We start from the raw sequence: 20,466 nt of genomic DNA on the forward strand, positions 1-20,466 counted from the left end.
TTCATATACGCGAAATAAATAATTATTAAATGCATAAACCAAGCGTAAAAATACGCGAACAAAATTCTTTAATGATATTTTTTCGAATGATATTTTTGTATTATAATTAAAATTTCTACGTCTATCTTTTAATTCCAATTTCGAATTTATAATTTAAAAACAACGAAAGAAAAAAGAAAAGGGATACAAAAAAATACAAGAACTAAATTCTAAAACTAAATGAGAATAAAATATTTAACAAAACGTATGAATGATTATTCAATTCGAACGAATTCATCAATATCAATTTTTGACTAACAGTTTTAAATCAATAATAATACGTAATACGAAATGAAATTATGACAATAACGAACTAGGAAGAAAAAATTTACAAATTGATAAGAAAAAGGAAAAAAAAGATTAAAAAATAAATATTCAAATGAAGCGAATATTAATCTTTGGCTTGGCTTTAACATTAAAATTAAAAATAATATAAAAAGTTTTATACAAAAAAAAAAAATGACAACGACTCGGTGATGCTTCCTGAGTGGAAAAATGTCGTACAAAAAGTAAACTATCTTTCTTTCTCTCTTTCTCTCTCTTTCTCCCTTTCTTTTTAACTATCTGTCTTTCTTTATCTCGTTCTCCTCGTTCTTTCTCTTCAACGTTAAGAAACGAATCTTGATTAATGGAGCAAGTTTCCACCATCCTTGTCCGGTCCAAACCATGCTTGGAATTTATAATGTTGGAATACATTAAAATATAATCTCGTTGGGCCATACGAAGGGTAATTCTTCGTCCTATCCATCCTTCTTTCTCTAGTTTAACCTCTCCCACTCTAACCCCCTCCCCATTCCACCCCACCCCATCTCACTCACTCTCTTACTCTCTTCCTTTTAACTAACAATGATAAATTACGAAATAAATTTTACCATTACTATAATTTTATTTATTATTACCATTTGCTATTATTTATTAATAAATAAATATTAGATTTTAGGGGGGGAGGGGATAAATCCATTATTTTTACGAATTACGGATATTATATATATATATATTATATAATTTTTTCTTTTCCAATATAGTACATTCATTTTAATAATGTAGATAAAAAAAAGAAAAAAATAAAGAATACATTGAATATTAATTTTCAACTTGCAACATTAAAGTCGGTAATTTAAGAAAAAAAAAGAAAAAAGAGAAAAGGAATAGAAATTTATTTTTTAAACATTAAATCGAGAAACAAATCGAAAAGAATTTAATTCGTAAGAACGAACAAAATAATAGGAAACAAATATATGTAAAAAAATAACAATGAGAATAAAAAAAAATAATAACGACGTTTTCCTTTCGGTACTTAGTGTATGCGAGAAAAAAAGAGAGACAGAGAAAAAAAGAAAGAGAGAGAAAGAGAGAGAGAGAGAGAGAGAGAGAGTTAGGGGCTGTTTTTGATCGATTACGGTAATTACGTGTCTAGGGAACAACACGTCGATCGAAATCAAAAAAATACGACGATGCTTCGTTGCTCATTAATCATCACGAGTATCGCAAAAATTCTATACCTTCCTCGATCGAGGTTCTCTACTGATGAGCCGAGAAAAAAAATATTTTTGATAGGTACCCACAACCCACACGACACAGACACATACGTTCATAGAAAATATTATTTAAAATGTATTTACAATAAATATTGATTTTCATCGAAGGAAAGATCATCTACGAAACGAAAGTAAATTATTTTGCATGCAACACACACACACACTCATACACGCATAGACATATATGTACGTCGAAAATATTATTTAAAATATATTTATACAATAAATTGAAAGGAAAGATCATGTGGAAACGAAAGTAAATTATTTTTCATACAACGTAAATCTAAATAAGTTTAGCGTGATTTTAGTCATTCGAATATTATCATTCTACCTTGATCTAATTTTTATTTTTATGTCGAGGTGATCAAGATAGGCTTATGTAATATTTGATTGTAAATATCAATGATCATTTTTGTATCTAATATTTTAATAATATTTGTTAACATTTAATAATAAATGGTCCAAAAATGATATATATTCGTTGATATATGCGATTGTTGTAATATAAAATAATGTAATATTCACGATTAACGTAAGTTGTATAAATTATTCTTTAAATTCGATGAATATTGTCAATGTTAATTAGAACGGTCTGTGTAAAATAATAATAATAATAATAATAATAATAATAAATGTTAAGAAAATATTTACCTTATAACTACCAACCGCGTGTGCACCATCGTAGATGTAAAGATGATCGTTACAATCGAGTTGAAGTTGATCAAATCGTAGCATGAAACGTTGAAGGATGCTGTGCGTTTGAAAGGTGATTGCACAATCGAGATCACGTTCGTGTTTAGAGGTTAATACTGCACCGTCTATTTTTCTGTAGAGATCTCGCATGAAATATTTCTTACAAATATCGCTCATCTGATCTGAAACAATCCAATTAACAAAAAATACTCGTTAATTTACTGCGTTCGTTCGTTCGTTCGTTCGTTGTATGTGTGCGCGTATAAGAATAAAAAAGAAGAAGAATAAGAAACAATAAAACTAATTTTTATTATTAATACGCGAAATAAAATCAATCATTTTTATCAATAAGTAATTAGAACAATGGAAAAAAAAATGATATTTGTAATAATTGTCGAGAAAAAACAAACTGTTAATATGTTACGTGAATTATATTTTTGGAATATAATTTAAAATTGTAGATATTTGATACGTAGATAAATGAAAAATATTGAATAGCACGCGGTGATGTTCGAATCAAGACTAATCTTATCATCCTCACCTCTATTCGTATTGATAAAAACAATTCTTAGATAAAGTACATGACGTATACGAATATACGCGAACTGTGTTTTACAAAATATAAACAAATAATGACGAATACCGCGATTATCGGAACTATTATTTATTAATTACTTTATTTTTCTATCTACATATTAGATAATGTATTTGAAATGCATAATAAAATTGAAACAAATGAATTTCTATTAAATAAATAATTACTTCTTATACATTATTCTTGATACATTTTTTCAATTAAATGAAAATATGTATTTTTGTATACGACAATTATATATGACAAACATTTATAATAAATACAAAATTATTTCCTATTCAATTCGTTATTATTTCTTTCAGATTTTTAATTAATAAACGTATGATACCACGCACATATATACAATAAAAGTATTGTTTAAAATTGAAATAAATTTTCGTTGAAATTTAATAATACGAGTAATAGGAATGAAATTGGTCGACACGTGAGTTTCATTAGAACAAACTCGTTGTTTTCTCTCTCTCTCTCTCTCTCTCTCTCTCTCTCTTCTTTGTATGTAAAGTGAGAAAAACAATAGAACGAATGTGTTTCATTCGTGTAAGATGATTTGGGTGCAATTTAGATGGAATATGAGGCATTGCGAGGGGTGAGGTTGGTGTTGGGGGTTAGTGGGAGGGGTGAGGGGAGATTCGCGGTAGCCATAATGCTACAAGAGTAGAACAAACCGCTCACAACTTTGGATATTTGTCTCTACGTATCCTCGCTCTTCGGTACTGCCGACAGCAAAATTACTTAGTACTCGGCTGCTGTTTCCAAACCTACCTATGTTCCTCTTTATATATATGTATATATATATCTTTGTGTGTGTGTGTGGATGTATTCTAATGTATGTGATACTTGTAGCACGAGACGTATATCCAAAGTGCACCAATCCTATTTCCGACATATTTCAAAGTAACTTTCGACGAATTTTAACTCATAATTGTATAAGATATATTTATTACTACGTTTCACGTTGTTATTACGTTTTAATAAATAATTATTACTTTCCAATTTTATATCAATATGTATTACGAATTGTGTCTTGTTTCGTTTCGCGCGCTTTTGTTTGTTTCGAATTTTATTTTATTCGTTATCATGCGTAACATCATTTTTTATATGTTTAATAATATAGATTTTTTCTTTGAATTTGTTATATTATTGTAGGTTTAAAATTAGTTTTAATATTATTAACGAACATTTGATGTTTCTTCTTTCTTTTTTTTTATTTCTCGATTGCGTGATCTCGTTGTGTAATATGTTTTTTAAAATAACGATTTTCGAGTTATTTGGAAAGAATTCATTTAATAGATTTGAGAACGAACAATAAGAAAATAACGATGGTTGTTACCGAATACTAGAAAGAGAAAGAAAGAAAGAAAGAAAGAAAGAAAGAAAAAAAAGAAACTGCTTGATATTATATTTGACGAGCGTATTCTCGTTCGAACAGCCGTGTCTACAATTTCAATTATATGTATATACAGTATATATTAGATTTAAGTATGATATAAGTTTATATATATATATAAAAAAGAAAAGGATAAATTAGTTATGATCGAAAGAATTCGAATAAAAAAAAGTGACATAATTAAATAATTTTGAAATCTAAGATTCTCGAGTTATCCAATAATTTCAATTGTAATTTTACAATATAACTTGTTCTAATTTTAGAATTATTTTTCATTATATCGATATATTTTATTTCTATACAAATTATTATTCGTTATTATATTACATAATATATAATTACATTTAAAAATAAAATTGTACATCAATTCTTTCGTTGTTTCATGTTTTACCTTGAATACAATATGCACGTGTTGTCGTGCATAATACGATTCTTATATGGGTCGTTAATAACGAAAGGATTAAAAATGATACAATTATAAATTATAATTTGATTATTTATATACATGTGTTACCCAATATATGTGTAATATAATATATGTGTAAAATAATGTGTAAACTCAAATATTTTGGATCTTTAACTGACTTATTTGGTATGTGTTGACAAGCGACCATGTGAACTTTGACATACACCAATTTTGTTCTTTCACGATAACACATGTATACATATTGTTCAGAAAAAAAAAAATTACATAAGTACAAATTCAATTGAATAATTTTTAAATCCTATAACACTCCTTCTACCTCGATCCTCGAATCCTACGATTTGTTTAAAGAAAAAATCTAATTAAAAAAATAAGAAAAATAGTTAAAAAAAAAAAAGAAGAATAGAAGAATAAAAAAAATGAGAAATTAGTCACGATCGTCGTTCTCGTTGGCGGAAATAAATTCGTCGAATTTGTCGATGCGTTCAAGTGCACCAGACGTTGATGCCTAATGTTCAAGGTTCCTTGTTGGCAGGCCGAGTCGAATTATCCAATCGATTGGTAACCGATTGATTCGTGCATCGTCGAGAGATAATGGATCTCTGCTTGGATCTCTACGTGCATCTACGATTAATCGCGGTCTACTGAATTCAATGAGATAAGAGAGAGAGAGAGAGAGAGATAGATAAATAGACAAAAGATCAATAATTTTCTCTTAGATCGAATTTCAAAGCTTTAATTAATACATTTATTGGAGTACCCGATGGATCTATGAAAAGAAAAATTAATATTTATTTTCATAGATCGAATATAGTATTAATATTAATATAATACAATAATATTTTTATTTGTACGATGATCTATAGATACAAGGATCAAGATTTATTTTTTTTTTTGATTAATTTTAAATTAATATTCAAATATTTTTATTTGCACGATAATCTATAGAAAGAAGCGTCAAGATTTATTTCTTTTTTTTTTGATTAATTTTAAATTAATATTCAAATATTTTTATTTGCACGATTTCTTTTTAGTTTTACCTTTTTTTTTCAATTTATTTTTAAATTAATACTCAAGGATTTATATCTATAAAAAAACAATGAAGATTAACGTTACTCTTCTATATTGAATTTAAAATGAATACTCGCGTAATTATATGTCCAATGACTTATAAAAAAAAAAAAAATAAGTAATCTTTAACAAAATCATCGAAGAAATATATGTAGATAATTATATGTTTGGAAAAAACGTAAAAAAAACGTAGAAAATATATATACAAAAAAAAAAAAGGAAAAAGCACAAAAAAAAAATTACCCTCACGATACTTTCGCGTGTCACGAGTGATTTTTCATCGTACGAAACCAAAGATAAGCCACATAGTATTATATTTCTGAAATGTTTTCCACCCTCTTCCGTCATAAATAATAATTTAATGAGAAAACACGAGGAGATGTGCATAGTAATAGGAATATTTATCGCGTGTATATGTGTTAAGAAAAATAAAAAAAAATAAAAGAAAAAAAGAGAGAGAGAGAGAGAAAAGAAGAAAATACAAAAGAAAAATGAGAGAAATGTTTTACAAGTTAATACCACAAAATTGAAACCGATTGAATGATCCAGATCTACGAAACACTTGCCGGATATTAAGAAAAAAACTCAATTTGATCGAACATTAAGATAAGAATAGAAAAGATGAAATTAATTCGTGCAAAAAAAAAAAAGAAAAAAAATAGAGTAAAAAAGGTAAGAAAATTTTGGCCTTTTAAAAAAGAATGTATACGGAGTGTAAGGTTATGCAAAAGAAAAAAAAAAAAGAAAAATTCAATCTTATATAAAAATGAGAAAGAAAGAAAGAAAAAAAAAGGAGAGAGGGGTGGGAAGAAGTAGAGATGAGATGAGAAGAAAGAGATAAAGAAGGATGGGAGGAGGTCAGAGGAAGGAAGGAGGGGAAAAAAAAATTAATCTTTCCGTTCGATCAAACTTGTAAAAGAACACACAACGTTGCCTCTGGATTGAAGCAAGACTGAAAAGATCGAAGATTCCCCGATGCGAAAATTCTTTGGAACGATATCAGTTGAGAAGATAAAAAGCATGTAACGAGACTGCCCGAGAAAAGAACGTGAGAGAAAAAGAAAGAGAGAAAGAGAGAGAGAGAGAGAGAGAGGAATGATGAGACGAAAAAAGAAATGGAGAAGGAACAAAACTGGATTGAAAAGTTTTCCTCTTCTTCTTTCTGCTATAGATACCGAGGGGTTAGATAGGCTAGTTTTCTAAAGATTGAACTTATAGTGGAAAACACAGCTGCTGGAACAAAAATACTTCCTATGTGGGCCAAAACATCTTATCCAATTTTTTTTTTTCTATATTATATTTCATATGAAATATTAAAAAATTGATAGACAGAGTAGGAAAACAGATATTTGAGATTTTTCTTATTTTATTTTTTTTTATTTTTGGTTAGTAAGATTATTAATAATATTATGATTTTCACTTATTATTAGATATGTATTCAGGTATGAATATTATTTTGTAATGATAATAATTTATACAATAGTATATTATATTATATATCGTTTGTATTATTACAATTAGAATTATATGTTATTCTATTATAAGAAAAATAAAATGATTTTGATCAAATAATTCGTAACAATTATGATATTTTCTCATAATAAAACTCGAGTACCTTCTTTTTCTAATCAAAATATCAATTAGAAAATTGATAGATAAGTGAAACAGATTATTGAGATTTTTATTATTTTTTTCTTAGTGAGATTATTAATAATATTATGATTTTCACTTATTATTTTAAAGATATGTATTTAAATAAGAATATTATTCGTTTAAATGATAATAATTTATAAAATATTATATCGTTAGTATTATTGCTAAATATTATAATTATATATTATTATATTTATATTATATCAAATATGAAAAAAGAACAAAAATAGAACAAAATTATATAATTATAATCAAATATACGTCACAAAGAACAATTAAATTAATCGATAAATCAAAAAAAAGAAAAATAAAAGCCGTCAAAGTTCTATATTATCTTTATTTCATCTAGATAAGACAAAAATTTAGTCAATCACCAACAAAAAAAAACAGAAGATACTGAAATTTTGATCAAACTTAAAAGAGAGGATAAGATCAGTATAAAGTTGACTTTTCAACGAAGAACATACTCTCTCTCTCTCTCTCTTTCTTTCCTTCTTGAATTTATACCTATACTACTTTGAATGAAGATGTGAAATAAGTCTCCAAAGTTTGACGAAAAAGTCTTCCTTCTTTGAAACCTTGAGGGAAATCTTTTCTGTTTGTGTGGCCCTATATTTTCCTCTCTCTTACTCTCTCTCTGTTTAACACATACATATATACACTATTTCTCTCATAGACAAACATATTCTTTTTTTCTTTTCATATACAAACTTAATCTCTCTTTGTCTCTCTCTCTCTCTTTCTCTTATGCAAATACATACATAGACAAAAATTCTTTCTTTCTTTCTTTCTTTCTTTCTTTCTATATTTTTCTCTTTTATACTAACATATATGTACACACGCATTGTCTTTCTCTTCTTATCTTGAAAGCAAGTAGTTCCTCCTCTCATTCTCGTGGCACCCTTCGATGTGACCCTCCCTTATTCTCTCTCTCTCTCTCTCTTTCTAACTCATTCTCTCTGACTCACTCACTCTCTCTCTCTCTCTATCTATCTATCTATCTATCTTCTCTTTCTTTCTAAAGACTACGTAAGCCCCCTTCGTCGATCAATATTACTCTCTTCGAACGTAACATGGCTCGACTGAACGCCAACCGAGCGTATTAAGTTCTGAGCACTTTCCTCTAAGCACTCGAAAGAGGAGTTCAACGCCAAGAAAATTTTCTTTCGCGAGACGACGAGATCGATTTTATCTATATCTTACTTCTTCTTCTTCTTCTTCGTCTTACTACTTTCCTTTAGTTACAGAGGAAGAAGAAGAAGAAGAAGAAGAAGAATCAAAAAAAAAAAACAAAAAAAGGGAAAGAAAAGTACTTTGGAAGAAAGAATAAATCAAAATAATAAAGATAAACGAAATTGTGTTGTTTTGTGCATACCTAAAGATAATTATTAATTTTATTTTATACCCTTTCTAATTAATTTATATTTTATCTATGGTTTAATAAAATAATAAAGAATTCTTTACTATGAAATAATTTATTTCATTGGTAATCAATTTGTAGTTGATTTTTGTTTTCAATACCATATTATTTTAGACGATCTTGCTCTTATCATATTTTTGTTTAATTAATTTGTAAAAATAACGTTAATCAAAATCTGACAATTAATGTTTAATGAGACATTTTAATAAACTTACAAATAACAATTAATTGAAAATTTCCTAATAAAATTTTAAATATCTTCCATGTAGTTTCTTATCAACGAACATTTTACACACACGTATATGTGTGTATGTGTGTGTGCGTGAATACCTTCGGAAATATGCCGAAGATGTTTACGACTAACGTATTACGAGTAAGATCGTAAATTCACTTGGGTAGATCACATTGTACGTGATCATGGCTGTACAAGATAGTTTCATCAAACGTTTTATCGCCAATGAAATGCTAATGTCCTTTACGTTCAAACGTGGATCATCTACCATTTTAATGAAACTATCAAACCTAGAGAGACGTTCTTATTTTCTTATTTTTTTTCTTTCTTTTTTTCCTTTTTCCTTTTTTTATACATATTTTATTTTTTTATACATATATTATCAGAAAGGATATTAAAGTTATATTGGATTTGTTTCATTTGAAATTTATATCAGCCTACATTCACCCCCTCTGTGTCCCTCACCCTCACATACATTATTATTATTATTATTATTATTATTATTATTATTATTATTATTATTATTATTATTATTACTATTATAATAAAAAATAAAATTGTCGAAGAGAGAACAAAATCAGATAATAAAAAGTGATGAATAAATAAAAACTTACAGTTATCATTTTTACCATCCACGTGTCCCAGTCGTTGATAAAAAATAATAATAATAATAATAAAAATACAAAAGGGAGGGGTGCTCCTCGTACCAACGAGCATCATCCCTCTACCTTCTCTCGTACTCCTTTTTTCTTATTGAATAAAAAAATAATAACAGATAAATAGAAGGAAAAAGAATAATAATAATAATATTAACGAGAAAGGAAAAAGAGAGCTCAGGTGAAACAGGTAAAAAAGAAAAAGAATTCAAACGTTTAACGATATATTCACGGTCATCCATAATTAACGATGAACACTTGGAACACGATTTATCCGTTCATTATCACTCCCGGATAATAATCAATTATTTTTTATATAAATAATAATATAAAAGAAGAAAAAAAATATAATAAAGATTACGTTCGCATGGATGGGTTATTCGCATGCGTGTTTCTGTCTCTCGGTGGTAAAATGTTGAAGCACGATGTCCGTTATGCGACTGATCGACCTTCCTCGACTTCCCTGAAAGATTTTAGGCGCGAACACGGTTGATTTTCTCTCTCTCTCCCTCTCTTATACTACTACTATGAGAAAAAGAGTAAGAGAGAGAGGGAGAGAATATCCTGTCGTTCGAATAGCGCGTGCGCTGCTTTATGTTACGTTGCTGTGCCAGGAGGGTAGTACCATAGAGAATAAGAAGAGGGTGGGAGTGGGTAGAAGGGTGCAAGGAAGAAGACTGTTTCGAGGGGTGAAAGGACCTCTTCGTAGTACGCAGTCATCCACCCTCAATTCCCCCACTACCGTTACCACTACCACTACCACAATTACTACGCCCCCTCCCATCCCCCTCCACCTCCCTCTACCTATCTTCCAACCCATCTACTATTACCACTTTCGACCTACACCCTATTTCTTTACTGTACTCTTAAGTGTTCATTGTTTAAAGTAGTTAATGACTGATATGGTCGAGTTTATTGTAAATAAGATAATCACGATTGAAGGTTATATGCGTAATTTGTGCAAATGAAATTAATATTGAGGATAGCATGTGTTTTGATTTTTGTTCCTTTTATATATATAAATTTTATAATTTTATTTTATATCAATTTTATTTTTATATAAATTTATTTTATATAAAATTATATAATTTATTTTTATATAAACTATATAATTTTATTTTTATATATATATGTGTATTAAAGAATAATCGTATTGGAATAATTGTGCCTGAAAATATTGATTAAAATAAAATTATTCGAGTATTAAATTCGTATTATTTCAGGATCAAAATTATTGATTTAACCAAAAAAATAAACATTGTTTAATTATGTGGAATAAAAAATAGTAAATAAATGATTTATATATCAAAAGTGATGAAATATTGAAATATTTAAAAATGAAATAATAAAATATATTTGTACGCTTCTATAAGCATGTAATGTATATACTTGGACTAGAAAATGTGTTCAGGATTATTCAACTATATATTCCATCGGGTTTGCAACAACAATAACGTTTCGGAATGCGGTGTAATCATCGGGGTGCACTTTAATTATCGAACGCGTTCTCTTCACTTCTATGGTACGAATTCTGTTTTGTGAACTGTGAATATGAATTTACTTTATTGAGTAATATTCATTAGCGCGTATTATACTCATAAACGTGTCGAGAAATTTCTATCGATCCCTATATGCACACACACACACACACACAAACACCCACCACTCCCCCCTCTAATGAATTTTCCACTACTTATAACAAACGTTTATGTATTAATCACACACATGTATTCGTATAATAATTAGTAATATATAATATTTACCTTAATACAAATATTATAAAATTAATAACATCCGTTAACAATCAAATTCGTCTCTTTACGTTCGTCAAATCATTCGTCGGAAATCCTAATTTTGTATTTATTTATTTGTATTAAAGTGATCCTAATTTCATTTGGAAATGAAATTATTCTACCATTGTAAATAATCATTGTCGGATGATTCAACAAATTAATTTCTTTATCTATAGTAATTTCTTTTTTCTTATTTTTTAAATTATAAACCACGAATCTTGCCTATACATAATAAAATAATGAAAATAATTTATTATTATGCATTATATTTCTATTGGACGAATCAAACATTTTTAGATAATATAAATAATTCATTTCAATATCTTGCAACACACTTTAGGCTTATACTGCTAAGTAAATATTACAAAACTAATAATCTTGTAAACGTAATATAAAAATCCTAAATATAAAATCAAATAAAAAGAAAGGTACTCGATTAAAACTCCCAAATTGCGATAGATAAAAAAGTTGACGAAAAAAGAAAACAAAAAAAAGAAAGAAAGAAAGAAAGCAATGATACAATTCGGCGAGTATACAAATCCATAGTAAAAATTTTCTTCCCAACAGTTCGAACTTTTCCCTCCCATTCCGTGTTCCTAAAGGAAGAAACTTTTTCCAAGGCATTCGATGTTCCCGACGACGAGATATAAAATTCCACGAACGGACCTCGTTCTCTCTTGGAAGGAAACGTCGCGAACAGAAAAATGGTACTGCATGAGAAAGAGAGAGAGAGAAAGAAAAAAAATAAAAGGAAGCAAAAGAAAAAAAAGAAAAAGAAAAAGAAAAAGAAAAATAAGGAACAAGGAATTGCAAATCTTTATCACGAAAGTAGTTCGTACTTCGTGTCGTGGATACAAAAGTCGAGGTAGCATACTTCAATAGAAATACAAATACATTCTTATACGCTTATAAGTATATATATATAAAAGAAAAGAAGGAAAAAGAGAGAAACAGAAACAAAAACAGAAACAGAAATATAAGAGAAGGTGCGGAAGATGTAGGTGCTGTTGGATACGGAACTGGAAGTTTTGAAAGTGTGTAGGTCTAGGGTAGAGGGATGATGGGCTGGATAAGTTGAAATAGAAGAGAGGAACGCGGTTCTTCACCAGGAAAGTTGCATTTCGTGCTTACTCGGAACTCTTCGTCGAGCAATCGAGCCGTACAGAGTAGAACACCCAAAGACATTATTTCGTGGCTAACGTAACGCTTAGTAATTACGAGCATTAAATCCTCCTCTCCGCAGTTTCTGCCACAGACGGCCGTGCAGCTATTTCAAATACACTCGCGGTAATTAAAACTATACTCCCACTACCCCCTCCCACTACCCCCTCAAACTACCCCTCCCACTACCTCCCACTACCTTTCATTACTTCCCACTACTCTCATTACCTCCCACTACTTCTCACATCTTTCTCTTTCTCTTTTACATACTCATTCACGTAGTAATTATCTGTCTCTTACTTTCGTCATAGTTTTCTGTACCTCCCACTACCTTTCATTACTTCCCACCACTTCTCATTACCTCCCACTACCTCCTACTACCCCCCACTACTTCTCACATCTTTCTCTTTCTCTTTTACATACTCATTCACGTAGTAATTATCTGTCTCTTACTTTCGTCATAGTTTTCTCTATGTCTCTTTCTATCTTTACCGATTTTCTCTCTCTTTTTAATCCTTTTCCCATTTCTACCAACCAGATAATACTACCCACTCGTTTCCGATCTTCTCACAAATTTTGCTTAACAGTTCGTTAATGATAGAGAACCGAAGGATTATACTTGCTAACGTAGTCCCTTTAACATCGAACGTAACTATTATTTCGTGGTTAAGTCTACGTAGCCCTTTTCAAATTTACCTTGACTTTTTAATTACGTACCTATGGTATATATGCTTCTTTTAAATACCAACCACTCTCTCTCTCTCTCTCTTTACCCCCTCCCACCGTATTATGCAAATGAATTTTAATCACGTGTTTTAATATATATATATACATATTATCGATCTTATACTCACAAATATTTCTATCGTAATTAATTATTATATATCTATATTTTATTTATGTAATTTATTTATATTAAATTAATTTTATTACACGTTCGTTGCGATCACGATTTTCTTTTCTCTTTACTTAACGTACAATAAATGTTAAAAATTTATTCTAGGAAAGGTGCTTGTACCACGTTGACGCACATTTTTATTTTGTATTCCGTCTTTTTTTATTTTTTATTTTTTATTTCGTTTTCATGTTCGTTCAATATTTTCAAATATGTATTAACAGATATTCAAGATAATCGTAAAGAAGTTAAGCAAAGAAAAGTGAAGAAAGTTTAAAAGGACGAATTAAGAAAAAATTATTGTAATTTCTGTCCTCTCGGGGGGGAGGGGTACGAGGGAAGGTTAAGAAGAACGATTAAAACCCTTTCCTTTTAGGTGGAAAATTAGATTACCGAATGGATGGGCGGGTAGCCAGAAAGGTGACGAGATTAAGAAGTCGGAAATTCTGGGAAAGGGTAGAGCATGGGGTGAGGGGGGAGGGGTGAAAGAGGGTTTTGAAGGAAAGCCCGCCTGCTTGCCTGCTTGCTTGCTTGCCTGCGAGAGCTTAAATCTCGTTTGAAAAGCTAAGAGAAGGGAATTATTGTTAACATTCTTTATTTTCTTGATGAGAGAAAATTGCAATCTCGACGACGTGCTACTGGTGTTCTCTTTCTCTCTCACACACACACACACATACACATTTTCTCTGTCTATCTTTCGAAAATTGGTTAAGTAATATTAAATAGCACGGGTAACCCAAACGAATAAATTTTCTTATTACAAATCATCAATTATCTTTAAATAATTATTTCTAATCTCGTTTCACATTAATATTGCAATGAATTAATTTATCGTTACAACAAATAAATAAGATATCGATCGAACGCGGATAAATGAAATTGATTTGTATAGAAAATAATATTAAAAGAGAAAAATACATGGATTAAAAAACATTTTAATTAACGAGAGAATACTTGAAGATTGTATACGATAAATAATGACAAATAAATAATTTAATCAGTTGTTAAAAAAACAAAAGTAATATTACTTCTAAGAAATATTTAACCGATTAAAACTAAGAGAGTTTTTGGCTTGGAATGAAAAAATAAAAAAGAATAATTAAAGGAATATATCGATAAACGATCTAATTTTTTATTATATAGAAAGAAAGAAAAAAATAATAAATTATTTATACCTTGAAATATATATTTATCATGGATATCCTAACTCGGTATATAAAAGAATCTTTAAAAGGACGAATATTTCATTCAAATAATTACGAGCTTAACGTACGAATCGATTCCTTCACTTTCTTTCTTCCTTTCTTTCACTTCTGTAATCCTTCTATTTTTTATCCTTTTTCTTTCCTACTTCCTTTCTACCTTTCCTTCTATCTCCACGGACGATTAATTTTCACCGATCGACGTTCGAAGGCAAACGACTACGGTCCAATGTAATTTCTACTTTTCCTTTTGAAGTCGCTCTCTCTCTCTCTCTTTCTCTCTGTCTTTTTCTTTCTCTTTTGATCGAATGAAAAAGATAAAATCGATTGTTTGGAATCAATCGAACGTTATCTTAAACAAAAAAATAAAAGAAAAACAAAAGAAAAAAGCATACTAAACCGTTCCTCAATTTATAATTAAAATAAAAAAATATATTTTTTATTTCCAATAAATATATATACTAATAATTAATTAATTAATAAAAAATGAATAATTTTTATTTCCAATAAATATATATATAATAATACATATATTATATTATATATATAATAATATATAATAATAATTTATTTATATATATACTATTGCAAAAAGTAATTTTACAATATTAAGTTACGGATGAAAATGTTTCTTCGTATTTTGTTTTTTTTCTTTTTGTTATATTTCTTATACATACGTATGAATGTAAGTACAATTTGTAAAATCAAAAGAACGAAATTTTCTCTTTAAAACGAATAAAAGAATCCGACTAAAATTGTGATACGAAAAATTTCTGATAGGTGGATGAGAAAAGATACTGTGAAAATAAAATAGAAAAAGAATATATATATATATATATAAATACTTCAAAGGAATTTCCAATCTTGATATCTATCTTTTTTCGGTTTTTTTTTCGAAATATTTCTAATCTTTATTCCAATTTTTTCGCGGCAGGTAGGGGAAGGGCAAGGGAGGAAGAAGGGCTTGTTGTCGATCCTTTTAGGAAGACTCGATATTCCATAGATCGATATATATATATATATATATATATATATATTACATCGATATTCTTTACTTTGTAAGCGAAAAGATGAAAATTCAATAGGTGTACTTCAGCGAGAAGGGTCCTTTTCTCTTTGAGACTTAAAACCCTTCTGAAGTTATGTCGAAGTAACTACATATCGTTGTTACGAAAAAGTTACATCCATTGTAACCTATTAACCCATTTTTATTAGGAATTATTTCGAAATATCGAATGATTTAATAAAAAAAAAAAAAAAGAAACGAAAATTAATGATGCGAATTATTGTTTCTTTTTTTTTTCGAATAAAACATTAAAAAACCCCGTTTATTCCATTATTTCCTATAACAATTTTCGTACGATAAACGATCGATACGATTCTCATCAACTAATATTGAAATTAAATAAGTAAATTTGTAAAAAAATGATTGATATCTTTACTATTTAATTTGTAATAAATGTAATATACTTAATGAAAATTTTTGCAATTATCATCGTTTATCAAATTTTTATACAGATCTTTAACAAAGTGTATAAAATTACTCGACATTTATTCGATTATATATTTAATAGTCGAATAAATTAAACAAGGAGAGATGATATTGGTTAAAAATACGAAACAAATGGGAAATGTATGCGAACTACTAAAAACAAACCAGAAAGATAGGAAAAAAATAACAAAAAAAAAGGAGAAAGAGAGAAAGATAATACGCGGCAAAGGAAAGGAAAATAGAATGTAAATGAGAAGGAGAAAAAATTGTTTACAAAAAAAAAAAACAAGGAAAAAAGAAAGAAAAGAAAGAAAGAATGAAAGAAAGAAAAATACGGTAATTGCAAAAAGCTAAAAATCCATTCTTATCGTTTGGAAATCCAACAAATTGTGGCTAACCACTGACCCGAAAAATGAGGTCAAAACCTTACGATTATTGTTTCACTTATTTACGAGCAATTCATTTAAACTTGACGTTTTTAATAGCGACAATACTCGGACCTACGCGAACTAATCGATTTTCAAACGAGCTTTAGCACAGGACGATATGTGTTTCGCGTGTTCAAACTTTTTCCCTTGTTCTCGAATAAAGAATGAAAAAGAAAAAGAAAAAGAGAAACAGAGAGAGAGAGAGAGAGAGAGAAATATATAACAAACATTGTTGCACACGTAACGTACAGGTAATTTCATTAATTACTTGCTCCAACTTTTCGAGGTATGCATTTTAAAGAACTGTTAGATTTATTTTACGTTTCGATGGTTCCTCTTTTCATCTGGAATAACTCGATATTTTATTTATCTAACTTGTATACGTTCTATAAAATATTTTATAGTTTAATATGTATATATATATGTGTGTGTGTATGTGTGTTTTGTATAAGTGATCAGCGTAAATTAAATTAGATTTTATTTTTAATGTATATAGATATAATTTTGTTTCTTTCGTAAATGACTTTATAAAATTTCTATACTAGTAAATTCAATATTGAATTTATTTATAAAATAATTACAACATATTCAAATTCGACATTTATTTATCTAACTGTTATATGTTCTATAATATTCTATAGTTTAATGTTGTATATATATGTGTGTGTGTGTGTGTGTTTTTGTATATGAAGTGGTCAGCGTAAATTAAATTAGAATTTTTTTTTCAATATATATATATATAATTTTGTTTCTTTCGTAAATGAAAATTTATAAAATTTCTGTACGAGTAAGTTCAATTCATTTAGTTTATAAAATTATAATTACAACATATTCAAATTCGACATTTTATTTATCTAACTGTTATATGTTCTATAAAATATTCTATAGTTTAATGTGTATGTATATATATGTGTGTGTGTGTTTTTGTATATGAAGTGGTCAGCGTAAATTAAATTAGAATTTTTTTTTTAATATATATATATATATATAATTTTGTTTCTTTCGTAAATGAAAATTCATAAAATTTCTATACTAGTAAATTCAATATTGAATTTAGTTTATAAAATTATTATTACAATATATGTGAACATATGTACAATTAAATATATTATAAACAATTGGATATATTATATTTGTATATTGGTCCTTTGTGTAAAAATAAATCGTTTAACCTATGAAATATTTGTAAAATAAAGAATTGATATTTAAAAAAAATTGTCCATACAATTATGAATATAATTTTGACTTGAGTTTAAAAATATTTATAAATATATATGTTGTATGTATATGTGTAATGCATATTTAAACGTAGATTAGAATGTTTTCTCTTATGAATATTTGTATAAATTTTTATTTTTAGTATATACAGGCATAATTAATACGAATTATATCTAATTTGCATTGATTAATCATTTAAATATATTTTTGTCTAGAAAATTTGTATGTCAGCCGGTCAACAATAATTTAAATAAAAAAACCTTTAAAGAAGAAATACTTCTCTTTTTTTTAATTAATTATTTTCAAAGTCAATTATTTAAAATAATTGAATTTACAACCATAAGATTCTGTGTGTGTTCTCTTATAAAATATTAAAAACAATAATTATTTAATTGTAATTAATCGAAAAAAAAAACTAGAAGTCTTTCATTTTTTATTTTTATTTTTTTTTTATTAATCAAGAATGCTTTGAAAAGTTAATGCACTACTTTGCATTAGGTTCATTGTTGAAGTTCGAATAAATTCACTTGGACGCGGTCGGTTTTCTTTCACTTTGGAATTTCATTAAAGGAAAAAACTAATTTGTAACGCAAACTATGACCAAACGAAGGATTTAAAGAATAGAAAAGAAAGAAAGAAAGAAAGAAAGAAAGAAAGAAAGAAAGAGAAAGATGAAAAAAAGAAAAAAATATAATAGAAATATGACAATAATCGCGATAACTATGATCCAAAAATAACATCTACCCGAAGTATCTTCAAAAATATTCATATGAATTTATTGAAAAATAAATTCGTTTAAATTGACCGTGCCAATTGTTGCTCATCTTTAAACGATCTGACAGAATTGAATTTAACCGAACACAACGCGCATGTTTTACTTTACCTAAATGATAATCTTTCAACGTGGCTACAATGATGTTAATTGAAAATAAAATAAAAAAAGAAAATGAAGAAATTTGTAAACTTTAAATTGGACACCTAAACAAAAATTACGATATATTATTATATATATAATAATTAATTTTATATATAATTCTTGTTATAATTATTTTTGGTTATTATTAAATACTCGTAACGTAGTAAATACGATAGAATAAAATAAAATTCTCAATTTCAAAAAAAAAAAAAAGAACAAATTGAAAATACTACAAAAATATACTAAATAAAATATTAAACGATTTTATATTTAAGAAAAGAAAGAAAAGAAATGGGGAAAAAAAAGGACGAAATAGTAGAAAACAGGTCTCATGTTAATTAAACGTTCTAAGCTTTTGTATTCGGCACCTAGACAAAGACAGAAAGAGAAAGAGAAAGAGAAAGAGAGAAAGAGAGAGTATATAAGGTGAAACCAAGAAAAGAATGCTTTGGAATCAGACCGAGTGAGCAAGCAAGCGAGCAAATTAACCGGCCAAGCTCAAAGTTGTAACGAGTTTTAAGAGTGCCCGGGTCTCCTTTTTTCCCGAGCTGTAGAAAACTCCTTTTAAAAATCCCATTGCGGACTTACCTTCTCGGTTCGGTTTCGACAGAGATACAAACACCCCCCCCCCAAAAAAAAAAAAATAAAAGAATAAAAAAAAGATAAAATAAGAAACATTAAGTCACGAATTGTCTGCTACTTTATTTTTATTTTTTCTTTTTTTCCAACTAACCCACCCCCTCCTCCTCCTCACCCTACTATACCACCTTAATCGTTTAGAATTTAATTAATCGTACACATTGAAAGAAGAATTTTGAAAAAATATATTAAGTAATTTTATTGTAATAATAATTAGAAAAAATTTATACTAATGTAAAAAAAAGAATTTGTAGAAAAAGAAAAAAGGAAAAAAAGAAAGCACCTGAAAACGTAAATCGAGGAAAGAAAAATTACCCGGTCCTGCCCCGAAAGAAAAAAAAAACAAAAAGAAAGAATGAAAATGAATAGGAAAGAAATAACTTGAAAATGCAAACGAATCTAATCATTTGTGATTTATATTATTTAATCGTATGTCGAGAGAGAAGTGAAGTTAAAAAAATAGAAATGGAAAAAAAGAAAGATAGATAGATAGAGAGAGAGAGAGAGAGAGAGAAATGTTCTGGTTGAAAAAAAAAAAGAAAAATATTCACTTTTTCGAAGCTTTTTTCATCGAGTAAAATTTTTAACAAGCAAAGCCGAATGAAAATTTTAACGAGAGAAAAAAAAAGAACGACCTGTAACGCCGAACGTATGTGTGTACGTATGTGTGTACGTATACGTGTACGTACGTGTGCAGTACTTCGAAACTCAAAAAAAAAATACTCGATCTACCTATATGAAGTTAGATTTAGTACGCATGCAGGTATATGCACTGGAGTGAAATATCGATGAATTTTTCGAGAATAAAAAGTGGGAGAAAGAGGTATGTGTATGTGTGTGTGTGTGTGTGTAGTGAACGAGAAGAGAGCGAAATATTTATTTTCCTTTTTTGTTTACCATTTTTATTTCCTCTTTTTTTAAGAATGAAAAGTTAAAGTGTCGTGGGTAACGCGATATTTAGTTCTTTTTATTTATTTATTCATTTATATACATATATATTTAATTTTCTCTCCA

At 28.1% G+C, this 20,466-nt stretch overlaps 1 protein-coding gene across 2 annotated transcripts in view; it reads right to left on the reverse strand.

The window, feature by feature from the left end:
* The window catches only part of LOC122518047, a 151,283-nt gene that overhangs the window by 46,774 nt on the left and 84,043 nt on the right, over positions 1 to 20,466 (reverse strand). The window contains exons 1-2 of one of the 2 annotated variants that reach the window (XM_043636725.1): positions 9,667 to 9,820; positions 2,229 to 2,452 (exon numbers count right to left, since the gene is read on the reverse strand). In XM_043636725.1, the coding sequence (XP_043492660.1) occupies positions 2,229 to 2,452; positions 9,667 to 9,772 (330 nt within the window). In that variant the 5' untranslated portion in view covers positions 9,773 to 9,820. Of the gene's footprint in view, positions 1 to 2,228; positions 2,453 to 9,666; positions 9,821 to 20,466 lie in introns of those variants that run through there. The other variant, XM_043636717.1, reaches the window with a different exon arrangement.

Source organism: Polistes fuscatus, unplaced genomic scaffold (assembly GCF_010416935.1).
Source record: "Polistes fuscatus isolate 324 unplaced genomic scaffold, CU_Pfus_HIC Scaffold1, whole genome shotgun sequence".
Classification (NCBI taxonomy): domain Eukaryota; kingdom Metazoa; phylum Arthropoda; class Insecta; order Hymenoptera; family Vespidae; genus Polistes; species Polistes fuscatus.